The 21,519-nt window shown below is 41.7% G+C and overlaps 1 protein-coding gene across 3 annotated transcripts in view; it reads left to right on the top strand.

Annotated features, from left to right (window-relative positions):
• The window catches only part of skic3 (SKI3 subunit of superkiller complex), a 117,044-nt gene that overhangs the window by 28,217 nt on the left and 67,308 nt on the right, over nucleotides 1–21,519 (top strand). For all 3 annotated transcript variants that reach the window (XM_067982859.1, XM_067982857.1, XM_067982858.1), the window contains 6 exons: nucleotides 2,609–2,735; nucleotides 6,271–6,450; nucleotides 9,212–9,336; nucleotides 10,098–10,351; nucleotides 12,931–13,033; nucleotides 17,371–17,553. In XM_067982859.1, the coding sequence (XP_067838960.1) occupies nucleotides 2,609–2,735; nucleotides 6,271–6,450; nucleotides 9,212–9,336; nucleotides 10,098–10,351; nucleotides 12,931–13,033; nucleotides 17,371–17,553 (972 nt within the window). The remainder of the gene's footprint in view (nucleotides 1–2,608; nucleotides 2,736–6,270; nucleotides 6,451–9,211; nucleotides 9,337–10,097; nucleotides 10,352–12,930; nucleotides 13,034–17,370; nucleotides 17,554–21,519) is intronic.

Raw genomic sequence — 21,519 nt, 5'->3', positions numbered from 1 at the left:
TATCAATAAGCCACGCAGAGAAGTGTAAGTTAGAATAGTAAATTCAATGTCAAATCAGAAAGTGACATAGAGAGGGTGAGAAAGATTGAATTAAGAAACAGAGATAAGAGAAACAAAGAAAAAGTAAAAAAAAATGTATTTCCTTTTTAAAATGTCCAACAACAATTAAAATCTGAAGGAATGAGACTCCATGCTTATTAAAGTTGATTTTCAGTGCTAGAGAGGTTGTTTTGCAGTCATTAAGACTTAGCATGCTGTTAAAAGGGTACTTGCATCAGAATGGACAAGACCTAACGTTATCTGGCGAGTTTAGTCAGTATGTACGGCGTCAGTACAGGAATTTCATGTTGTTCCATTCAATTGAATGGAGAGCCAGCTGGCGAGATGCCATTCTCGTGAAGCTTACGGAGGAGCAGTTTGTCTCTTTCAGCAACTTCCGGATTTCTGCATTTAACTGCGCATGTCCGGTCGCCGGAAGTTGCTGACTGATTTGCATAGAAATAACAGTGTTAGCCTCACCATTATTTTCACAGCAAAATCTGGGTCATTATAAAATAGTAGCTACTGTGTCAGCTGCTAGGGAGTTACTCCAATTAGTGGTTACTAACATCAGCTAAAACTTAAATATCAAAAACCTCGTGCCACACTACCACCTGCAGGCAGGTATGTCTAATGTAAAAATGCCAAAAAGATAGTAGATATCAGAGTTTTCAATGGATTTTGAAGTTGAATGTTGTGATCTGCCTACCATTTATCACATAAAATAGCCATATACGTACCTTTGCTAAATTCAGTTGAAAATAACATATTTCATAGAATCATAGAAAATTTACAGCACAGAAGGAGGCCATTTGGCCCATGTCCACACCGGATGAAAATGAGCCACCTAGCCTAATCCCACGTTCCAGCACTTGGTCCGTAGCCTTGTAGGTCACAGCACTTCAGGTGCATATCCAGGTACTTTTTAAATGAGTTGAGGGTTAGTGCCTCTACCACTCTTTCAGGCCGTGCTTTCCAGATCCCCACCACCCTCTGGGTGAAAAAGTTTTTCCTCATTTCCCCTCTAATCCTTCTACCAATCACTTTAAATCTATGCACCCTGGTTATTGACCTCTCTGCTAAGGGAAATAGGTCCTTCCTATCTACTCTATCTAGGCCACTCGTAATTTTGTACACCTCAATTAAATCACCCCTCAGCCTCCTCTGTTCCAAAGAGAACAATCCCAGCCTATCCAATCTTTCCTCATAGCTAAAATTCTCCAGTCCTGGCAACATCCTCGTAAATCTCCTCTACCCTCTCTGGTGCAATTACATCCTTTCTGTAATGTGGTGAGCAGAACTGTACACCGTACTCAAGCTGTGGCCTAACCAGTGTTTTATACAGTTCCACATAACCTCCCTGCTCTTGCACACTGTGCCTCGGCTAATAAAGGAAAATATTCCATATGCCTTCTTAACCACCTTGTCTACCTGTCCTGCTACCTTCAGGACAGGTAGATAAGGTGGACATGCACTCCAAGGTCCCTCACTTCCTCTACACCTTTCAGTATCCTCCCATTTATTGTGTACTCTCTTGTCTTGTTTGCCCTCCCCAAATGCATTACCTCATACTTCTCCAGATTAAATTCCACTTGCCACTTTTCTGCCACCTGGAGTCTACACTTTTCCTTCTCACTGTCAACTACTCTGCAAACTTTTTAATCATGCCCCCTACATTTAAGTCCAAATCATTAATATATACCACAAAAAGCAAGGGGCATCGTACTGAGCCCTGTGGAACCCTCCTTGTTACCTCTTCAAAAAATTCAATCAAGTTAGTCAGACACGACCTTCCCCTTAACAAATCCATGCTGACTGTCCTTGATTACTCCGTGCCTTTCTAAGTGACGGTTTATCCTGTCCCTCAGAATTGATTCCAATTATTTGCCCACCACCAAGTTTAGACGGACTGGTCTGTAATTACTTGGTTTATCCCTCGCTCCCTTTTTAAACAATGGTACAACGTTAGCAGTCCTCCAATCCTCCGGCACCGCGCCTGTATCCAGTGAGGATTGGATAATGATGGTCCGAGCCTCCGCTATTTCCTCCCTTGCTTCTTTTAACAGCCTGGGATACATTTCATCCGGCCCTGGTGATTTATCTACTTTCAAAGATGCTAATCCCCTTAATACTTCCTCTCTCACTAAGTTTATCCCATCCAATATTTCACACTCCTCCTCCTTAACTACAACGTCTGCATCGTCCCTCTTTTTTGTGAAGACAGACGCAAAGTATTCATTAAGAACCATATGACGGCAATTCAGGGTTCAGATGATTGATATAAAATTTGCTCTTGTGCAGTAATATGCTTGCGATTTATCACTGTTTTGGCTCAAGGCAAAGCTGGATCACTGACATGGTGAAGCCTCCAACATGTTTAGTTTGCTCTTTCATTGCTGTCTGATCCTTGACCGAAAGAAAAGTGAAATCAACTGCATGACAAAATTTCCCAGATTTTCAAAATGTCACGTGATAGGAAGGAACATGGAAGTCCTCACTTTATATGAACCTAATTATTTTCTCTTTGGAAAAATAAAGACAAATAACATTTTGACATATATCCCTACAGTTTCCGGAACGCTGTGAAAATAAAAGCAGACTGTGGAGAATATTATTACTACCTTGGACTAACTTACTGGTTCATGGGAGAGGAGATGAGAAAAGACAAAACTAAAACTGCTACACATTTGTTAAAGGTTTGTGAAAAACATACTCACTGCAATGATCTTTCTTGCAATGTACAAATTCTTCAAATTGATACTTGGATATTTCAGTCCATACCATACTGAATAGATAATAATGTATAATGGTAGTAATTGAACTACTGTTCTTTAAATATAACGTGTAAGGAGTCGCACAACACCAGGTTATAGTCCAACAGCTTTATTTGAAATCACAAGCTTTCGGAGCTTTGCTCCTTCGTCAGGTGAGTGAAGAGTTGCATAAAGGCACAGCATATATAGTCAGAGAACAATGCTTGGTGATCACAGATAATCTTTCTAACTGCCCTTTATCACACCTCGGCAGAGAGATAATCACAGCAATCAAAGGAGTGTGAATGGTGTTCAGACAGGTTAGTCAGGGAAACATTACATCCAATGTTTCCCTGACTGGTGTTCAGACAGGTTAGTCAGGGAAACCTGGTGTTGTGTGACTCCTTACATTTGTCCACCCCAGTCCATCACCGGCATCTCCACATCTTAAATACAATATGTAGGGTAACCCACAGGGACATTTTCATGGTACCTGACCCATTAAAAACATATCTAATTGCATTGAATGATCTTCCTCCAGCACCTAATATTTGTCTAGATAGATATTGATAAGGAAAGCCTTTTAATCCATTTTATCTCATCCATCCAGGAAGACTCTGCAGTCCCCTCCACCTTAGTATCCTGCTGCTCCTTAAATAATCCCAGGGTTTTCATCTCTACTGCCCTACCCAGTAATCTATTACAGCTGTTGATCAAATTTTGTGTGAAGAGCTTCCTGGCATCAGTCCTAAATTTGCTATTTGCTAGTTTGAACCTGTGTCCCTGTTCCCCTACTGGTGATGGTTTAGTTTAAAGTAATTTTCTGAAACTACTTTTTCTATACTATTTACTATTTTCTATTCCTGTAAGATCCCTCTGTTGGATTTTTCAGCTTTGGAAGGTGCTAAGTTTCTCCTGTCTTTCACCATAACTCAGTCCTCTGACACCTGGCATTCGTCTTGTGGCTCTTATCCGAACTGCCTCAAAGACTAGAACTAAACAGTATGATCTGACCACAATACTATTTAGTTTCAGCATGACTTCCTGTAAATGTTTTGGCTATACAGTTCAGCATTCAATTTTCATTTATTGATTGAACATGTTAAGCATCGAATCTACTAAGACCTCCAAAACTCTTTCAACTTCATCTTCAGCTAATTCAACATCATTCATGGAGTACTTATGCCATCCATTTTTTTCTTTCTTTGTGCAGTACTTTTCCATTTGTCCATATTAAATTTAATCTGCCCACTAACATATTTTATCTAACTCATTTTATAATCTCCGAGCAGCATCCTTAGATTCAACTGCCACTCTTAGTTGAGTATAATCTGCAAATTTAACCAGTTTTGCATTAGCTTCTGAATCCAAGTTGTTAATGTAAATTAAAAAACAGTAGAAGTTCCAACACCGATCACTTGGGCACCCCACTGAGCAGTTGCTCCTGCACACAGTAACTCACCACAACAACAACTTGCATTTATGTAGCACCTTTAACATAGTAAAACATCCGAAACGCTCCTGTGAAGCGCCTATCAGGCAAAATTTGATGCCGAGCCACATAGAGATATTGGGACAGGTGACCAAAAGCCTGGTCAAAGAGGTAGGTTTTAAGGAGCGACTTAAAGGCAGAGAGAGAGTCAGAGAGGTTTAAGGAGGGAATTCCAGAGCTTAGGGCCTAGGCAGCTGAAGGCACTGCTGCCAATGGTGGAGTGATGGAAATCGGGGATGCGCAAGAGGCCAGAATTGGAGAATCGTGGCGATCTCAGAGGGTTGTTGGGCCAGAGGAAGTCACAGAGATAGGGAGGGGTGAAACCATGGGGGACTTTGAACACAAGGATGAGAATTTTAAAATCAAGACGTGGCCAGACCGGGAGCCAGTATGAGTCAGCAAGCACAGCAGTGATGGTTGAATGGGAATTGATACAAGTTAGGATATGGGCAGCAGAGTTTTGAATGAGCTCAAGTTTACAGAACATGGAAAGTGGGAGGAGGGCATTGGAATAGTTGAGTCTAGAGTAACAGAGCCATGAATGAGGGTTTCAGCAGCTGGTGGGCTGAGGCAGGGGTGGAATCAGGCGATATTACGGAGGTGGAAGTAGGCGGTCTTGGTGATGGAGAGGATATGGGATTGAAAGTGCAGCTCAGGATCAAATAGGATGTTAGGATGTGAGGTTGTGAACAGCCTGGTTCAGCCTCAGACAGTGGCCAGAGAGAGGGATGGAGTCGGTGGCTAGGGAATGGAGTTTAAAGTGGGGATCGAAGACAATGGCTTTGATCTTCCCAACGTTTAATTGGAGGAAATTTCTGATCATCCAATATTGGATGTTGGACAAGCAGCATGACAAATCAGAGGTGGTGGTGAGATAGAGTTGGGGGTTGTCAGCGTACATGTGGAATCTGATGTGTTTTCGGATGATGTTGCCTCCAGCAAATACCTACTTTCCTACCCTTCTTGCTGTGGTTTGCATCAGTTGCATTCTTGCTTCTACCATGAGTTTGAGAGATTCAATGTCACGTCTTTTCTGTGAGCTATAGAATGCTTTAAACGTCACTCATTACTTGACATAAACTGAGTAAGTTGGAAGTCATATGTGAATGCATGTAGGCATAGCAATAAGTTGTGACCATCTTCGTTATTTTGATATCAAAGTGCCCTTTTTTTAAATATAAGGACTAAGAATAAATACATTTTAAAGAAAAGTTTCAAAGGAACTGTTTAAGACAAATATTTACCATTTTTAATACTAACCCATAAACTAAAGTTCCCCTTTAATTTTTTTTTTGTAAACTTTTAAAATTAATTTGGCCACAATCAGTAATGTCTCCACCTCCGATGTGGATGGTGGGAGCCAGGAGAAAAAAAGAAAGGTAAATTTAAAATATTGAAAAGTTAGGATTTTTTTAACCACAACTGTAATTTCTGATTTTAATTTTTCTTGTCCCTTTTCCCATTTCTGCCCTGACTGTGCTCTGATTTCTTTCAGAGAACTTGGTTGTGCACAATTGGTGTTATGTACAGATATACATCTTGCTGCAGTCTCCAAGCAGATACCCAGGAAAATAAGATGGGGGTGTGGTGAAGTGACTTCTGCCTCAATATCACACTACAGAAGTGTGATGCAACAGAAAGGGGGCTACACCAGGCATCCCAGTTCTCCACCCCTTTTTCATCTGCCTTGTGCCCAGAGAAGAAAACCTGATCTTTGGACAGAATATTTAATTTAAGTAATAACATTCAAACAAGTGCACTATACAGGGGAATTTAGGGTGAGCAAAACCACAGGTGCAATCCATCTATCACTTGGCTTGTTCTTCAGTCTCTGTTAGTGTGTTTACAAGTATATTTATTACTACTCAAAATCTTGAAGAAAATGACCATTTTGAAGAAGTAAACCAAGTTTTTGCTTAAAACTGTTGCCGGTTCTGGCTTGGATACAGACTTATGTACTGTAAACTTTTTTTTAATTAACCATAGGCTGCCAAGTTGGACACGTACAATGGAAGAACATTCTGCTTCTTAGGCCATTACTATCGAGACATAGTACAAGATAAAAGCAGAGCCCGAGGCTGCTACAAAAAAGCCTTTGAGCTAAACAACAGTGATGAAGAAGCTGGAGCAGCAGTTGTTGATCTCAGTGTTGAACTTGGAGATATGGTATTAAACACGCTTACTTTTTTCAGAATTTGCAGGGTTTTTTCATATTTTCTTTGTAATACTGCAATCATTTTCACTGTTCGATTTGTGACCAAAACTAAAAGTTAAAATTGTAAATTGGTTTCTTTGATCACAATACTTCAGACTATAAGGGATAAATTTTAACGGGGAGCTGGGATGGTGGTGGTGGGGGGTGAAATTCCTGACTGGAAACCCGAAAATACGGATTTCCAGGACATCCTTACGATTTTGACGTAAGGATATCTTTCAGTTTTTCTCTGTAGGTTTCCCGCCCGACAGCCAGCCAGATTAATAGGCTGGCCGTCACTCGGACGGGATAGCAGCCAGGGAGCAGATGCCAGCAGGTAAGTCTTAGATTGGGGTGGGGTTCGTTCATCGACAGGGGTGGGGTCATCGAGGGGGAGTCAATCATCGGCGGGGGGGGGAGTCGGGGTCGGAGATCGGCGAGGGGGGGGTCGGAGATTGGGGTGGGGGTGGCCAATCACGTGTTTGTGGGATTGCGACAGGTAGGCTTATTGGGCCTGGAGGATTCACTCCTGCTCCTCCAGGCCCATAAGCAGTGCAATAAGGGCACTTACCTGTTGATCTGGGCCTTCTCGCCTCCTTACGTGGCGTGAAGCAGAAGGCCCGGGAATCCTGGCCCCCAAGAGTTTAAAAATAAAAAATCTATTGAAATGGAGGCCTGCTGTCCCCTTAAAAGATTTCACTGATCGACCCGCCTCCGGAGCAGGTGGGTTGGGGTCAGAATTTACTTTTTATTTTTTGCGTTTTTTTTTTTTACCTCTTTCCCCCCCCCCCCCATTCGTGGGGTTAAAATTTACGCCTAAGTATCAGCTTGACTTAGTAGCATTTTTGCCTCTGAGTTAGAAGGTTATGGGTTCAAGTCCCACTCCATGACTTGAGAACATAGTCTAGGCTGACTCTTCAGTGCAGTACAGAGGGAGTGCTACATTGTCAGAGGGTTCAATCTCTTGGATGAGATGTTAAAGCAAGGCCCTGTCTGCCTGTTCAAGTGGTGTAAAAGTTCCCATGCGCTTTTTTGAAGAGCAGAGGAGATCTCACGGTCTCCTGGGAAATATTGCTCCCTCAACCAACACTACAGATTAACTAGTTATTATTTCATTGCTGTTTGTGGGACTTTGATGTTTGTAAATTAGCTGCCGCATTTACCTACAAAAGCAACAGTGACTACGTTTCAAAAAGTAATTTATTAGTTGTGAAGTGGTTTGGAAAGTTCTACGGGTATGAAAGGCACCATATAAATGCAATTTTTTTTAATATAATGTTCTGTAATTTGTTTTAAACTACTTTTAATTTTGTTTGTACACAGTAGTTTAATCTGGTCTGGTGCTGATTCAAGTGCCTGCATAGTAACATTTCAGAGTAATGCATTGATTGTGAAACGCTTTGGGACGTACTGGGAGACATGATCAGGTGCTATGTTAATAAAAGTTTTTTTTTTAATATAACTGTTTTTTGTCTGAGCTTAGATGGTGAGTATCAGCAAGTTGTTCAACACGAAGGCATCTCAGCTGAGAGAGATGCTGTCTAACCTGACATCCCATCATGTCCACTTCCAGCTGGGTCACTGGATAGTGATCAGGAACGTGAACCTTGGCTGATTTTTTTTTTTTCTTCCTTCCTTCCTCCCTCCGCCCCCCCCCCCCCCCCTTCCAAAAAATCTGCCGAGGCTGAGGTTAATATCACTACTGCCATTCTGGTTGACATCAGCTAACTCGGCAGAGCCCAGGGATCAAACTTGTCACCTTCCTAGTCTGGATATGTGTGATGCATTTATTCCCTGAGATACCAGGGGAACTCTTATTGTTAAAACTTCTATGTTAGCCATTTTGTTCTCTCCATATTTTAATTTTTGTAAATATGCAATCTAGATTAATTCAATAACGACAAAACTTGCATTTATATAGTGTCTTTAACATAGAAAAAAATCCCAATGTGCTTCATAGAGACAGTCATAAAATGGATACTTAGCCAAAAAGGAGGATATTAGAAGGAGTGATCAAAAACACAGTCAGAGGTGGTTTTAAGGAGGTCCTTAAAGGAGTTATGACCAGCCGTTATTTTTAAAGGTACTTTTTTCTTTTTCCTCCTCTTCCTTATGGTATTCCTTTGCTACTTTCACACTTCTGTCATTCTGCAGCTGCATGGAACTGTGTGAATGTGATCGGGTAACTGTCACTAGCTTTCTTTCCCTAGTGAAGCAAAATAACCTTGCCTGCATTCAACATCTCCACAAAATGGCATAGCTGATATCAGTAATCCACTATTTGTGGGACCAATGTTCTACAGCCCCATAACACAACAAATTCTTTTTGAACCGAGTATGCTCAGGTCACTGACGTGGATTGGCTAGCGAGTAAAGAGCGTACAATATAACCCCGACAATATTACTGAAACCCAAACGTCACAAGATCTTTTCTCTTGCACACCAATGTGATACTTCAATTTTGCTAGATTTCTCATCCTAGCTGCCCCTGTGCAGGACTGTCAGTGTGGTGAATTATTAGTAGTTTTTGTCCTGTAGGAACTGGATCACTTTGCAGAAAGACTCTTAACCGTTTCTTCTGGGCTGAATTGAAGTAGTGGTTCTCGACTGATTCCTATTTATTGCTATTACAGGTCAAATATCTAATATATGGCTGGTCACTCACTGTTAGTGTTTCTGTTATTTAGCAAAAAATTGGAAAACTTTTCATATTGATTTTTCTTTTTCTTTTAGGAAACTGCTCTTGCAGTTCTAAGAACAGTGACTGATCAGTCGAGTGCTGGGACAGCCAAATGGGCTTGGCTTAGACGAGGACTTTATTACATCAGAATCAACCAGAATTCCCAGGCTGTTGCAGAGTAAGATATGCTATATGTTTGAGCACTGGGTGGTCAGTTTCATTGGACAAAGGGTCAACGGAGCAGATGGGGAGGTGGGTCTTATGGATGAGAGGAGCTGAGAGAGAACATAGAGGGAGATGGGAGAGGAATGGAGGAGGTACAGGTCTAGGGTGGGTATCCTGGTTGTGGGGGGAGGGTGGCGAGGAAAGAGGAAATCAGCAGAGGCTGCTGAATAGATGGTCTCTAACTTGATAGCCATCCGTGAGCGCCTCACACTTGTTAGAAGTGAGGGAGGACGGGACAGGAGTTTAAGCAGATTAAATTACTCCTACCTCATTTTAACCGTCGTTTATTTTTCTCCATGGCTGAAGGGCATTTAAATAGCCAGTGGATGCATGAGCTACAACTCAGAATTTGGTCATCATCTTTCAAATCCCATTAACAGGGATGAACAAAACTGTAAAAATGTCATAAGTTAGAATGTTGTAGAGCATTGAGTCACAGCTAGGAAAAAACTTCAATATTTGTCTTTATATTTTGGCTTTATATATAGTTATAGTGCTGAATCCTCCTGTGACTTAGTGGTGTAGTATGATCCAGTTTGGGTTAAAGCCTACCCAATGAATCCATTTTCTTCGCCACCATTGAGGGATTGGGATTTTTAAGCTTGTGAGAGAGCAGATCTAATAACAATGTTGTTCTATGACTTTTATTCTGTGGCATTGAAGGCTACATTTGGTTTTAATAGCAAAGTTAATGATCTGTCTCTTTTTTTAAAGTTTACAAGCAGCTTTGAGGGCAGACCCAAAAGACTCAAATTGCTGGGAATGTTTAGGGGAGGCTTATCTTAGTAGAGGAGGTTACACTGCTACCTTAAAGGCCTTCACAAAAGCCAGTGAACTGAATCCAAACTCCGTGTACAACATTTACAAGATAGCAGCCATCAAGCAGATCCTTGGCAAGTACGCAGAGGCAGTTACAGAGTATAAACAGATAATTCAAAATTCAAAAAACTACGTCCCTGCCCTCAAAGGTAAGTTTTTTTTTAAATTTCTCTTTCTGCTGGGATTGCACAAATAAATAAAAAGTTCTTCAAAACTAATAGTTCCATTTTTATTTGGCAGTTGTCTCACATCCTCTAATTGTGTGACCTAGTTTAGACAAGGTGAAGGATAGTGATGCTTATTCCTATACTGCCCTTCATATTTCAGGATTTTTGACCTTTTTACCATGGAAGGATTTGGGTATGGTTTATTTTTTAAATGTAAGAGTCAGTGTTGACTTTTGGTGCACCAACTGGCAGAGCTCACTGGCTGATTGCCTGTGCGGTGAAGAGGTGGCCGCAATTTTGAGGTCCGGCCTGATTTGCATCGAGCTGCGGTTTGCCGACAGAGTGTCCTGGTGTAGCTCGTTGGATTAAGGCTGGCCAATATTGGGCCGCGCCAGCAGTTTAATGTGGGAAGTGAGGGGTAGGGTCACGATTGCAGAGGAAGGGGGGGCCCAGATTATTTTTGTGGTCAGGCGGAATGCTCTTCTGGGCCCCACAAAAATAATTTCAAACTCACCTTTTGCAGGGCCTCTTCGGCTCAGTATTTGGGAGTACTTACTGACAGGACAGGCCTCCCCCTCCAAGCTGCTTCCTTTTGCTCTCACTTTTAAGAAAAGGAGATTTAGGGAACATTACTGGGGAACTTAGCACTCTGTAATTGAACTGTTACAAAACGCTCAGTGTGGTTACTAAAGAGGAAACAAAGCACTTTACTGAGCTATGTTCAAACTCTGGTGACTATGCTTTTCTTTGTCAAACACGAGACTGAGTGATTTTTAACCATCGATTAGGAAATTGATGTTATGGTACTATTCTGATTGTAAGTTGGGGTTATAGTTTGGTCATTTGGAGCATCATCTGAACAAGCACTTTAAAAACTAAGAAGCACTGAGCACCTGTAAAGCAACTACAGCTTCCTTAGAGAGACAGGCATAGAAAGATCCAAATAAAATAGTCATAGAAGTTACTATACTGGTTGCTAAAGTGCTATGGTGGGTCAGTGTACTAACTTAGTAATTCAGTCATTTCTGCTCCACATAGTGAGTTCCTAATTACAGTCAAGGATGAACATACGAATTAAGAGCAGGAGTAGGCCATTCGGCTCCTCGAGCTTGCTCTGCCATTTGATAAGATAATGGCTGATCTGATTGTGACCTAAACCCTACTTTCCCGTCTACCTGCAATAACCTTTGACTCCCTTGTTAATCACGAACCCATCTAACTCAGCCTTAAAAATATTCAATGACCCTGCCTCCACCGCTCTCTAGGGAAGGGAGTTCCACAGACTGAGGACCCTCAGAGAAAAAAATTTCTCCTCATCTCCGTCTTAAATGGGAGACCCCTCATTTTTAAACTGTGGCCCCTAGTTCTAGTCTTTCCCACAAGGGGAAACATCCCCTCAGCATCTACCCCTTCTAGTCCCCTCACGATCTTATATATTTCAATAAGATCACCTCTCATTCTTCTAAACTCCAGTGTATACAGGCCCAACTTGTCCAACCTTTCCTCATAAGATAACCCCCTCATCCCAGGCAGTACCAGGTACTTTCCAAGAGGAAGGGGAAAATTATTGGTAAGTCACTTCATTTCATTCCTGCTTGTTTCCCCTAAGGTCATTTACAAAACAGCCTTCAACAGTAATTTACAATTCTAAGCTATCCTCACGTGCTAAAAATGTTTCCGTGCAATTATTGGGGTGGAACGAAAAAGTGAACGTTGAGCAGAATGAAAAACAGAAAGGTTAGAGGTTAGACCAAAAGTAGTTGAACCAAAAGTACAGTTGAAGGAAAGAGGTTTTAGAAGGCTTTAGAAAGCAGAGCGGGAGATGGCAGGGTGGAGGAACCTAGGGAGGCTGTTTCAAAGGTAGTAACTAAAAGAATGGTCACTGATGATGCAGCATCAACTGGTGTTAGACAGTGGATGGTGCATGTGAGAACATATGGGTCGAGGATATCGATGAGCCGTGGTAATGGAGGACTTTGAAGTTGAGGATAAGGATAGTAGAAGGTTGGAAATAGGTCAGTTATTCACACTTGGTCAGAGAATAGCAGATGATATGGAGAGATGTAACGGGGAAGAACAAAAAATTGTTTGATGTATTTTACAAACAAAGCATTTATAGTAACCAGCAGTCATGGAATTATTTGAAACATATAAGCTGAAAAGGGGTGCTTCTTGTAAGTCCTTTATCAAGAATGAGGAATTGCAAAGTTAAGACTGACCCATTCCAGGGACCCTCTAATATAATCTTTGGACTGAGATGGGGAAGTGGGAGGAAATCTGTGCCCTCTTTATAGGAATATAGTAACATTCAAAATTACCTGGAAATGTGGCAGGAATCCTTTTGTTTCACTGAGACTATTCACAGGAGAAATCAATTGGAGAGAAACAAAATTCAGGCAATCAGATCTAATATCTTTTTTCAAATTCACTGCAAAAATAAAGCACCATGCAAAAATAGCATAAAATGTTCCAAAAGCTTTGATTTAAATATTTAAGAGGATCCTCATCTTTTTTAATAAATGAACATCCTCAAATCACATGACTTACTCATGTTTTTCTAGGTCTAGGTGAGTGCTACTTAATGATGGCACGAAGTTCCCTCAGTGATTGTTTGGATGGAAGAGCTTTGGATTCAGCAGAACAGGCACTTCAGTACTTAGCTGGGTGAGTAAAAATAAATGCATATTTTACCCAAGTGATTAAACAAATACAACCATCTTTGAACTAGGCTCTCTGAATACTTTGTTAGAAACTGGAAAGCACATAGATCAGTAGTCAAAACAACTGGGCTTCGTTCTGGGTGCCCTTCACACCAGTGGGAAAACGAGATACTTTTATTTGCAAACTACCCTATCAAGTTTTTTTTTGCATCAAGTATGATAACTGCAGCAAGCAGAGTAGAGGAGTGACAGGGGGTGCACTGTAAAGAATTAATATGATGTGGGTTTCCTGCTGCAATTCCTCTACTCCTTGCTGAGTTCTTGATCTCAATTGAAGCAACGTGAAGGCCAGCTTTCACATATTAACATTATTTCATTGTAACAGCATTAGTGCAAATTCTGATTTATTTTAAACAAAACAATCAAGAATAAATAATAAAACAGCATTATCTTTTATTAACGGAAAGACTAGCATTTATATAGCCCTCTATCATGTGTCTCAGAAACAGAACCATAGAAGTTTACAGCACAGACTGTTGCCGTTCAGCCCATTGTGTCTGTGTTGGCTTTTTGCTAGAGCAATCCAAAGCTAATCTTGTAGTTCGGCACTCTCCCCAAGCCCTATATCTTCCTCTGCTGCAAATATTTATCAATTTTCCCTTAATGATGCAGTGGTCCCTGCCTCAACCTCTCCCTGTGGCAAAGCATCCTATGTCTTTATAAAGACATTTCTCCTAACCTCTCTTCTCACTCTTAATGACAATTTCAAATTGATGATCCTTCATCACCAACTTCCCAGCCAGAGGAAATAACCTTTCTCTATTCACCTTATCAAAACTCCTCTTAATTTTAAAAACCTCTATTAAATATCCTCAGCCTTCTCTGCTCCACTGGAAATAGTCCCAGTATTTCAAGTCTCTCCTCATAACTAATCCCTGGCACCATTTTGTGCACCTATGTGATACAGTTTCTATGGCATTAATGTCCTTTCTATAATGTGGTGCCCAAAATCATACACAGTATTATAACTGTGGACTAACCAATGCATTGTACAAATTTATCATTATTTTGTAATGCATATACTCGATATGTCCATATTTATAAAACCCAAAATGCTGTTGGCTTTTTTGGAATCATAGAATGATTACAGTACAAAAAGAGGCCATTCAGCCCATCAAGCCCGAGGCGAGTCTGTAAGAACAATCTAGTTAGCCCCATTCCCCCAATTTTTCCCCATAGCCCTGCAATTTTTTTCCCTTCAAGTATTTATCCAATTCCTTTATGAAAGCTGCAATTGAATCTGTTTTCACGCTTTCAGGCAGCGCATTTCAGATCATAACTACTCGCTACGTAAAAAAGTGTTTCCTCGTGCCACTTTTGGTTCTTTTGCCAATCACTTAAATCTGTGTCTTTCGATTGGCGGAAGGGTCGAAAACCAGAACAGTTTCTCTTTATTTACTTTACCTAAACCCTTCATGATTTTGAACACTTCGATCAAATATCCTCTTAACCTTCTCTGCTCTAAGGAGAACAACCCCAGCTTCTCCACTCTATCCACGTAACTGACGGTCCTCATTCCTAGAACATTCTAGGAAATCTTTTCTGTACCCTCTCTAAGGCCTTCATGTCCTTCCAAAAGTGCGGTGCTCAGAGTTGGACACAGTACTCCAGTTGTGGCCAAACCAGTGTCTGATAAAGGTTCAGCATAACTTCCTTGCTTTTGTACTCTATGCCTCTATTTATAAAGCCTAGGATCTCGCCTGCTTTTTTAACCACTTCCTTCCTGCTCCTGCACCCCCTTTAGAATTGTACCATTTAGTTTATATTGGCTGTCCTCATTCTTCCTGCCAAAATGTATCACTTTGCACTTCTCTGCATTAAATTTCATCTGCCATATGTCCGCCCATTCCACCAGCCTGTCTATATCCTCTTGAAGTCTATTACTATCCTCCTCACTGTTTACTACACTTGCAAATTTTGGTCATCTGCAAATTTTGAAATTGTGCCCTGTATACCCAAGTCCAAGTCATTAACATATATCAAAAAAAAGCAGTGGTCCTAGTACCGACATCTAGAGAATACCACTGTATACCTTCTAGTCCGAAAAACAACTGTTCACCACGACTCTGTTTCCTGTCACTTAGCCAATTTCGTATGCATGCTGCCACTGCCCCTTTTATTCCATTGGCTTCAATTTTGCTGACAAGCCTATTATGTGGCATTTTATCAAACGCCTTTTGAAAGTCCATATGCACAACATCAGCTGCATTGCCCTCATCAACCCTCTCTGTTACCTCATCAAAGAACTCAATCAAGTTAATTAAACACGATTTGCTTTTAACAAATTCGTGCTGGCTTTCCTTTATTAATCCACACTTGTCCAAGTGACTATTAATTTTGTCCCAAATTACTGTCTCTAAAAGCTTCCCCACCACTGAGGTTAAACTGACTGGCCTGTAGTTGCTGGGTTTATTCTTGCACCCTTTTTTGAACAAGGTTGTAACACTTGCAGTTCTCCGGTCCTCTGGCACCACCCCCGTTTCTAAGGATATTTGGACGATTATGGCCAGCACCTCTGCAATTTTCACCCTTACTTCCCTCAGCAACCTAGGATGCATCCCATCAGGACCCATTATTTTAAATGGCTTTATCTACCTTCACTTTGCTGTTCAGGAAATTAGATATTTGAACCCCAGGTTGCTCTCTTCATCCAGACTCTTCATTGTTTTTCTATTGAGTGCATATTCCCTGTAATGTTTCAGGATTTCTAACTGCTGCCATGGGATGGATCTTGGTGTAATAAGTGTAAAAATGCTATTAAATCATGAGGACAGGTTGCATAAACTTAGTTTGTATTCTCTTGAGTTTAGAGGGTTGAGGGGTGATCTAATTGAGGTGTTTAAAATGATATAGGGATTCAATAAGTTCGATGCAGAGAAACTATTTATGCTGGTGAGCACGTCAGGAGTGAAATCAGGAAGCTCATTTTACACGAAGGGCAGTTGAAATCTGAAACGCAACCTCCACTCCTGCCCCCAAATGGTTGTGGGTGCTAGGTCAATAGAAATGTTGAAGACTGCTGCTGAACGCAGAAGGTATCTACAGCAAACTTTGAATTTAAAATTTTTCCATTCCTTTTTTTCCCTCCCAAAATGTATTACCTCACACTTTTCCGCATTAAATTGCATCTTTCGCTTGGCTGCCCATTCCGCTAACCTGTTGTGTCTTTCTGAAGTCTTTTAATCCTCCTTGCTGTGTGTCAAATTCCCTACTTTTGTGTCGCCAGAAAATTTCTAGATTGTGCTCCAAGTCCAAACGATCTACGTATATCGAGAACAGCACTTCCAACCCTTTTCCAGTCCGAACAATGTGCATTTACCCTAATTTTATTTCCTGTCTGTTAACCAACTTTCTATTTATGTTGCTACTTCTTAAAGCATACACTTGAATTTTTCTAGCAAGCCCCTCATGAGACACTTTATTGAATGCTTTCTGTAAATCTATGTATAATATATCTACCGCATTCCCTTTATCCAATCAGTCACCTCTTCAAGAAACTTAAATTTGTCAAACGTGACCAATACGTGGTCAACCAATACATTTCTAAATTTCCTATTCCCCTTCAAATACTGCCACGGGATCTTTAATGTCTACCCGAACCACTGGAACAAGCAGATGGTGCCTCAGTTAAGTACCATCCAAAGGATGGCAATGTAACACTCCCTCAGTACTGCACTGGAGTGTCCACCGAGATGAAAGAAGGAAATTGCATTTATATTGTGCCTTTCACATCCTCAGGATGTCCCATGGTGCTTTACAGCCAATGAATTACTTTTGAAGCGTAGTCACTGTTACGTAAGCAAACGTGGTAACCAATTTGAACACCGTAAGGTCCCACAAACAGCAACAAGTTAATGACCAGTTAATCTGATTTTGGCAGTAATGGTTGAGAGAGAACGAGGAAAAAGAAAGCTCAGCATTTGGTATCACAAAACACCATGCAAAAATTGATTACTCGGAATAGTCTTCCAGGCAAGATAATAGAAGCAAAAACTCTTTAATCGTTCAATTGGCAGTTGGATGCTGTATTGGTGGAACTATGTGTTTCTATGAAAGGATCAATTAGATGGCCAAATGGCTTCCTTCATCTTTACGTATCTTTGTGAGCTGTTAACTGCTTTGAAAAAAATCAAAGAAACCTTCAAATGTTTTAACGTGTTTTTGTTTTTTAAAACTACGTTGATTATGTTTCGATAGTCTTGAACTTCAAGGCTGCTACTTGTTAGTGATGCTCTATTTTAAATGCCTATATTTACTTTTTCACCTTTCATTTTATTGCAGAGCTGTACTGTTTCGACCCGATGTATCCTGTCTTTGGAAGCTAATTGGAGACACTTGTACCACCCTCCATGTTCTGTCACCAGCAAAAGTTAACATTCGCGTCTCTGCTATTCTTACTGGACAGAATGAAAAGAGTAATGTGCAGACTTTAAACAAAGAAGAACTACTGCGTCTAGGAGGAAGGTAAATTACTTTCAATCCAAATATGTATTAATTTATCTATCAGCTTGCTGAAGAAGCATATTTAATCTTTCAAAAGTATTGTCACTTTTTATAACACTCCCTGCCAATATACCCTATTACGCTGTGCTCACCTACAAATACATACGGGGTGATTTTAATAGTCCACCCTGCCAGTGGGGAACTTCCTCACGGGCAGCACATAACAGAAAATTGTGGGCACCAAGGACTTGTAAAATTACTCTTGCAATCTCAAATAATATGTTTCCTATTCGTTAAGCATCCACATACAAATTAAAACGGCAGTCATTTAACCTGGGAAGAAAAACATGCAATTTGGAAGCTAAATTACTCTTGACTACTTTGCATCTAATGTGGTCTAAGTACTTAAGTGATTCCAGATTGTGGAATTATTTTTTCTACTTCTATAATTGTGATGTAACCATTATCTTCCAGCATAATTCCTCAGGTGACCAGTTACTCCATTACCTTAGCATTAGATTTGGTGCGCAGACCGTCTGAAGCCTTCCTACCTGATTATGTTTTCTATCATTTGTCCCACCGACGTCACTGCACCAGCGTAATCCTAATTACAAAGTCACACCCCTTGGCCTCTACCCACTCCTCTGGCACCATCTCTTTCAAACATTTTGCCCTGTTCCATCCCTCCTGCCTCTCATTGAAAATCCTTGTTGTATACTGCCCTCCCAAGCCCCATGCTAACTTCTTCACTGACATTATTTCCCTACTCTCCTCCCTTAACCTTTGCACCAAGTGACTCCTTATCCCTGGTTACTTCAACCTATAACTAAATTCACCTAGCCTTTTTCCCTCCATATTCCTTCTCATCTTCACTTAATCTCACCTTTCACATAAACTATCAATACTCACAGCCGTCCCCTTGCCTCACTGTTTTTTGTGGCCTTTCTTCACCTGAGGTTTCAATCACTGATATGGCGATATCTGACCACTTGTCTGCCTCCCCATTCATCTGGAAAAAACCTTTAGCTTGCTCTCTCTTGAATTTGTGCTCTCTTGAATTTTCTTTCTCTCTCCCAACTCCTGCTGTTCTGGCCTTCGAACTGCCACAGCACTTCTCTCGTTATTGGCCCCACCTATACCTTTGCCCATGTTCCCAACAAATCAGTCATTGTCTCCGATCTTGTCACTCCCTCAGTATACCCCACATCTTGGCTACCTTAAATTAGAAATGCGTAAACTCAAGCATACCTGGCACACAACCAGCCTTTGTCATTAGTCGCCAGATTTGGTTAACCATATCAAGCCTCGCTTCTGTCAAAACTGCATACTATTCCAAAATCATCCTCGAGGGAAAGGGAAACCCATGATCCTTGTCTCCATGACTAATTGCTTCCTGAAACCCCCTCCTTCTGCCCCCTCCATCCTCACCTACAATATCAAATGAGATTAGCTGAGGAACTCCGTCTCTAAGACGGAGACCATCCATGCAGCTGCCTCTTCTAGTTCCTCCCCTTCCTCTCTATCCTAGAGATTTGCCATCTCTCTCCCCCACCCCCCCCCACCCCCAATTCTTCCAAGCATTCCAGCCCTCGTCTCACATCAGTTTGCAGTTTCTCTCCCATCTTCCACATTATGCTCTCCAAGCTCCCCTCTTCCAAGGATCATTCTAGAATCATAGCATGATACAGCATCCGAAACAAAATGTGGGAACCAGAGACAATAATTTGAACAGGACTGGCAGTTAAATATTGCACAATATAACTTAGTAATCCTGAAAAGTATAGGGAAGGAAGTGGGGGGTGGGTAGCTGTACTAATTAGAGACAGCATAACGACAGTATAAAAAAGGGACATGAGTAACTTTAACAAAGAAACAGAATCCATATGGATTGAGACAAAGGATAAGAAGGGATCGATCACGTTAATAGGTATAATCTACAGATCACCTAATAGTGGAAGGGAAGTGGAGGAAAAAATATGTAGGCAAATCTTTGAAATGAGTAAAAAAAAATGCAATAATAATCATGGGAGATTTCAACTATCCCCAAATAAACTGGCAAGAAAAGGGAATGGCGTTTTAATAGTGTGTACATGACTCCTTTCTTACCCAGTATGTGAGAAGCCCAACAAAAGGAATCACTGCTGGATCTAGTAATGGGAAACAAAGCAAAGCAGATAAGAACAGTAAGCGTTGAGGAACATCTAGGCAATAGCGATCATAACATAAAAAGGTAGAACCATAGAAAAGATGCTGCACCTAAGTGGGCCATTCGGCCCATCGTGTCCACGCCGGCTCGAAGAACAACCAGGTGCCCATTCTAATCCCACCTTCCAGCACCCGGTCCGTAGCCCTGCAGCTGACAGCACTTTAGGTGCAGGTCCAGGTACTTTTTAAAAGATTTGAGGGTCCTTGCCTCTACCGCCAATTCGGGCAGCGAATTCCATACACCCTCCACCCTCTAGGTAAAAAAGTTTTTCCTCGTGTCCCCTCTAATCCTTCCGCCAATCAGCTTAAATCTATGTCCTCTAGTTCTTGAACTCTCCGCTAGAGGAAACAGGTACTTCCTGTCTCCTCTGGGTACGGTAGCATAGTGGTTATTTACTGGACTATTAATCCAGAGGCCTGGACTAATAACCTGGAGTCATGAGTTCAAATCCCGCCACGTCAGCTGGGGAATTTAAATTCAATTAATTAAATTCAATTAATTAAATAAAATCAAAATTTTTTTTGTTATTCGTTTATGGGATGTGGGCGTCGCTGGCGAGGCCGGCATTTATTGCCCATCCCTAATTGCCCTTGAGAAGGTGGTGGTGAGCCGCCTTCTTGAACCACTGCAGTCCGTGTGGTGACGGTTCTCCCACAGTGCTGTTAGGAAGCGAGTGCCAGGATTTTGACCCAGCGACGATGAAGGAACGGCGATATATTTCCAAGTCGGGATGGTGTGTGACTTGGAGGGGAACGTGCAGGTGGTGTTATTCCCATGTACCTGCTGCTCTTGTCCTTCTAGGTGGTAGAGGTCGCGGATTTGGGAGGTGCTGTTCAAGCCTTGGCAAGTTGCTGCAGTGCACCCTGTGGATGGTACACACTGCAGCCACTGTGCGCCGGTGGTGAAGGGAGTGAATGTTTAGGGTGGTGGATGGGGTGCCAATCAAGCGGGCTGCTTTATCTTGGATGGTGTCGAGCTTCTTGAGTGTTGTTGGAGCTGGACTCATCCAGGCAAGTGGAGAGTATTCCATCACACTCCTGACTTGTGCCTTGTAGATGGTGGAAAGGCTTTGGGGAGTCAGGAGGTGAGTCACTCGCCGCAGAATTCCCAGCCTCTGACCTGCTGTCGTAGCCACAGTATTTATATGGCTGGTCCAGTTAAGTTTCTGGTCAATGGTGACACACAGCTTGTTGTTGGGGGATTCTGTGATGGTAATACCGTTGAATGTCAAGGAGAGGTGGTTAGACTCTCTCTTGTTGCAGATGGTCATTGCCTGGCACTTGTCTGGCGTGAATGTTACTTGCGACTTATGAGCCCAAACCTGGATGTTGTCCAGGTCTTGCTGCATGCGGGCTCGGACTGCTTAGTTATCTGAGGGGTTGCTAATAGAACTGAACGCTGTGCAATCATCAGCGAACATCCCCGTTTCTGACCTTATGATGGATGGAAGGTCATTGATGAAGCAACTGAAGATGGTTGGGCCGAGGACACTGCCCTGAGGAACTCCTGCAGCAGTGACCTGGGGCTGAGATGATTGGCCTCCAACAACCACTACCATCTTCCTTTGTGCTCGGTATGACTCCAGCCACTGGAGAGTTTTCCCCCTGATTCCCATTGACTTCAATTTTACTAGGGCCCCTTGGTGCCACACTCGGTCAAATACTAGTATCAGTAATGGTGGCCATGAAACTACCGGATTGTCGTAAAAACCCATCTGGTTCACTAATATCCTTTAGGGAAGGAAACCTGCCGTCCTTACCCAGTCTGGCCTATATGTGACT

This window comes from Heptranchias perlo, chromosome 4 (genome assembly GCF_035084215.1).
Source record: "Heptranchias perlo isolate sHepPer1 chromosome 4, sHepPer1.hap1, whole genome shotgun sequence".
Lineage (NCBI taxonomy): Eukaryota > Metazoa > Chordata > Chondrichthyes > Hexanchiformes > Hexanchidae > Heptranchias > Heptranchias perlo.
This window is presented reverse-complemented; position numbering and strand designations above follow the sequence as displayed.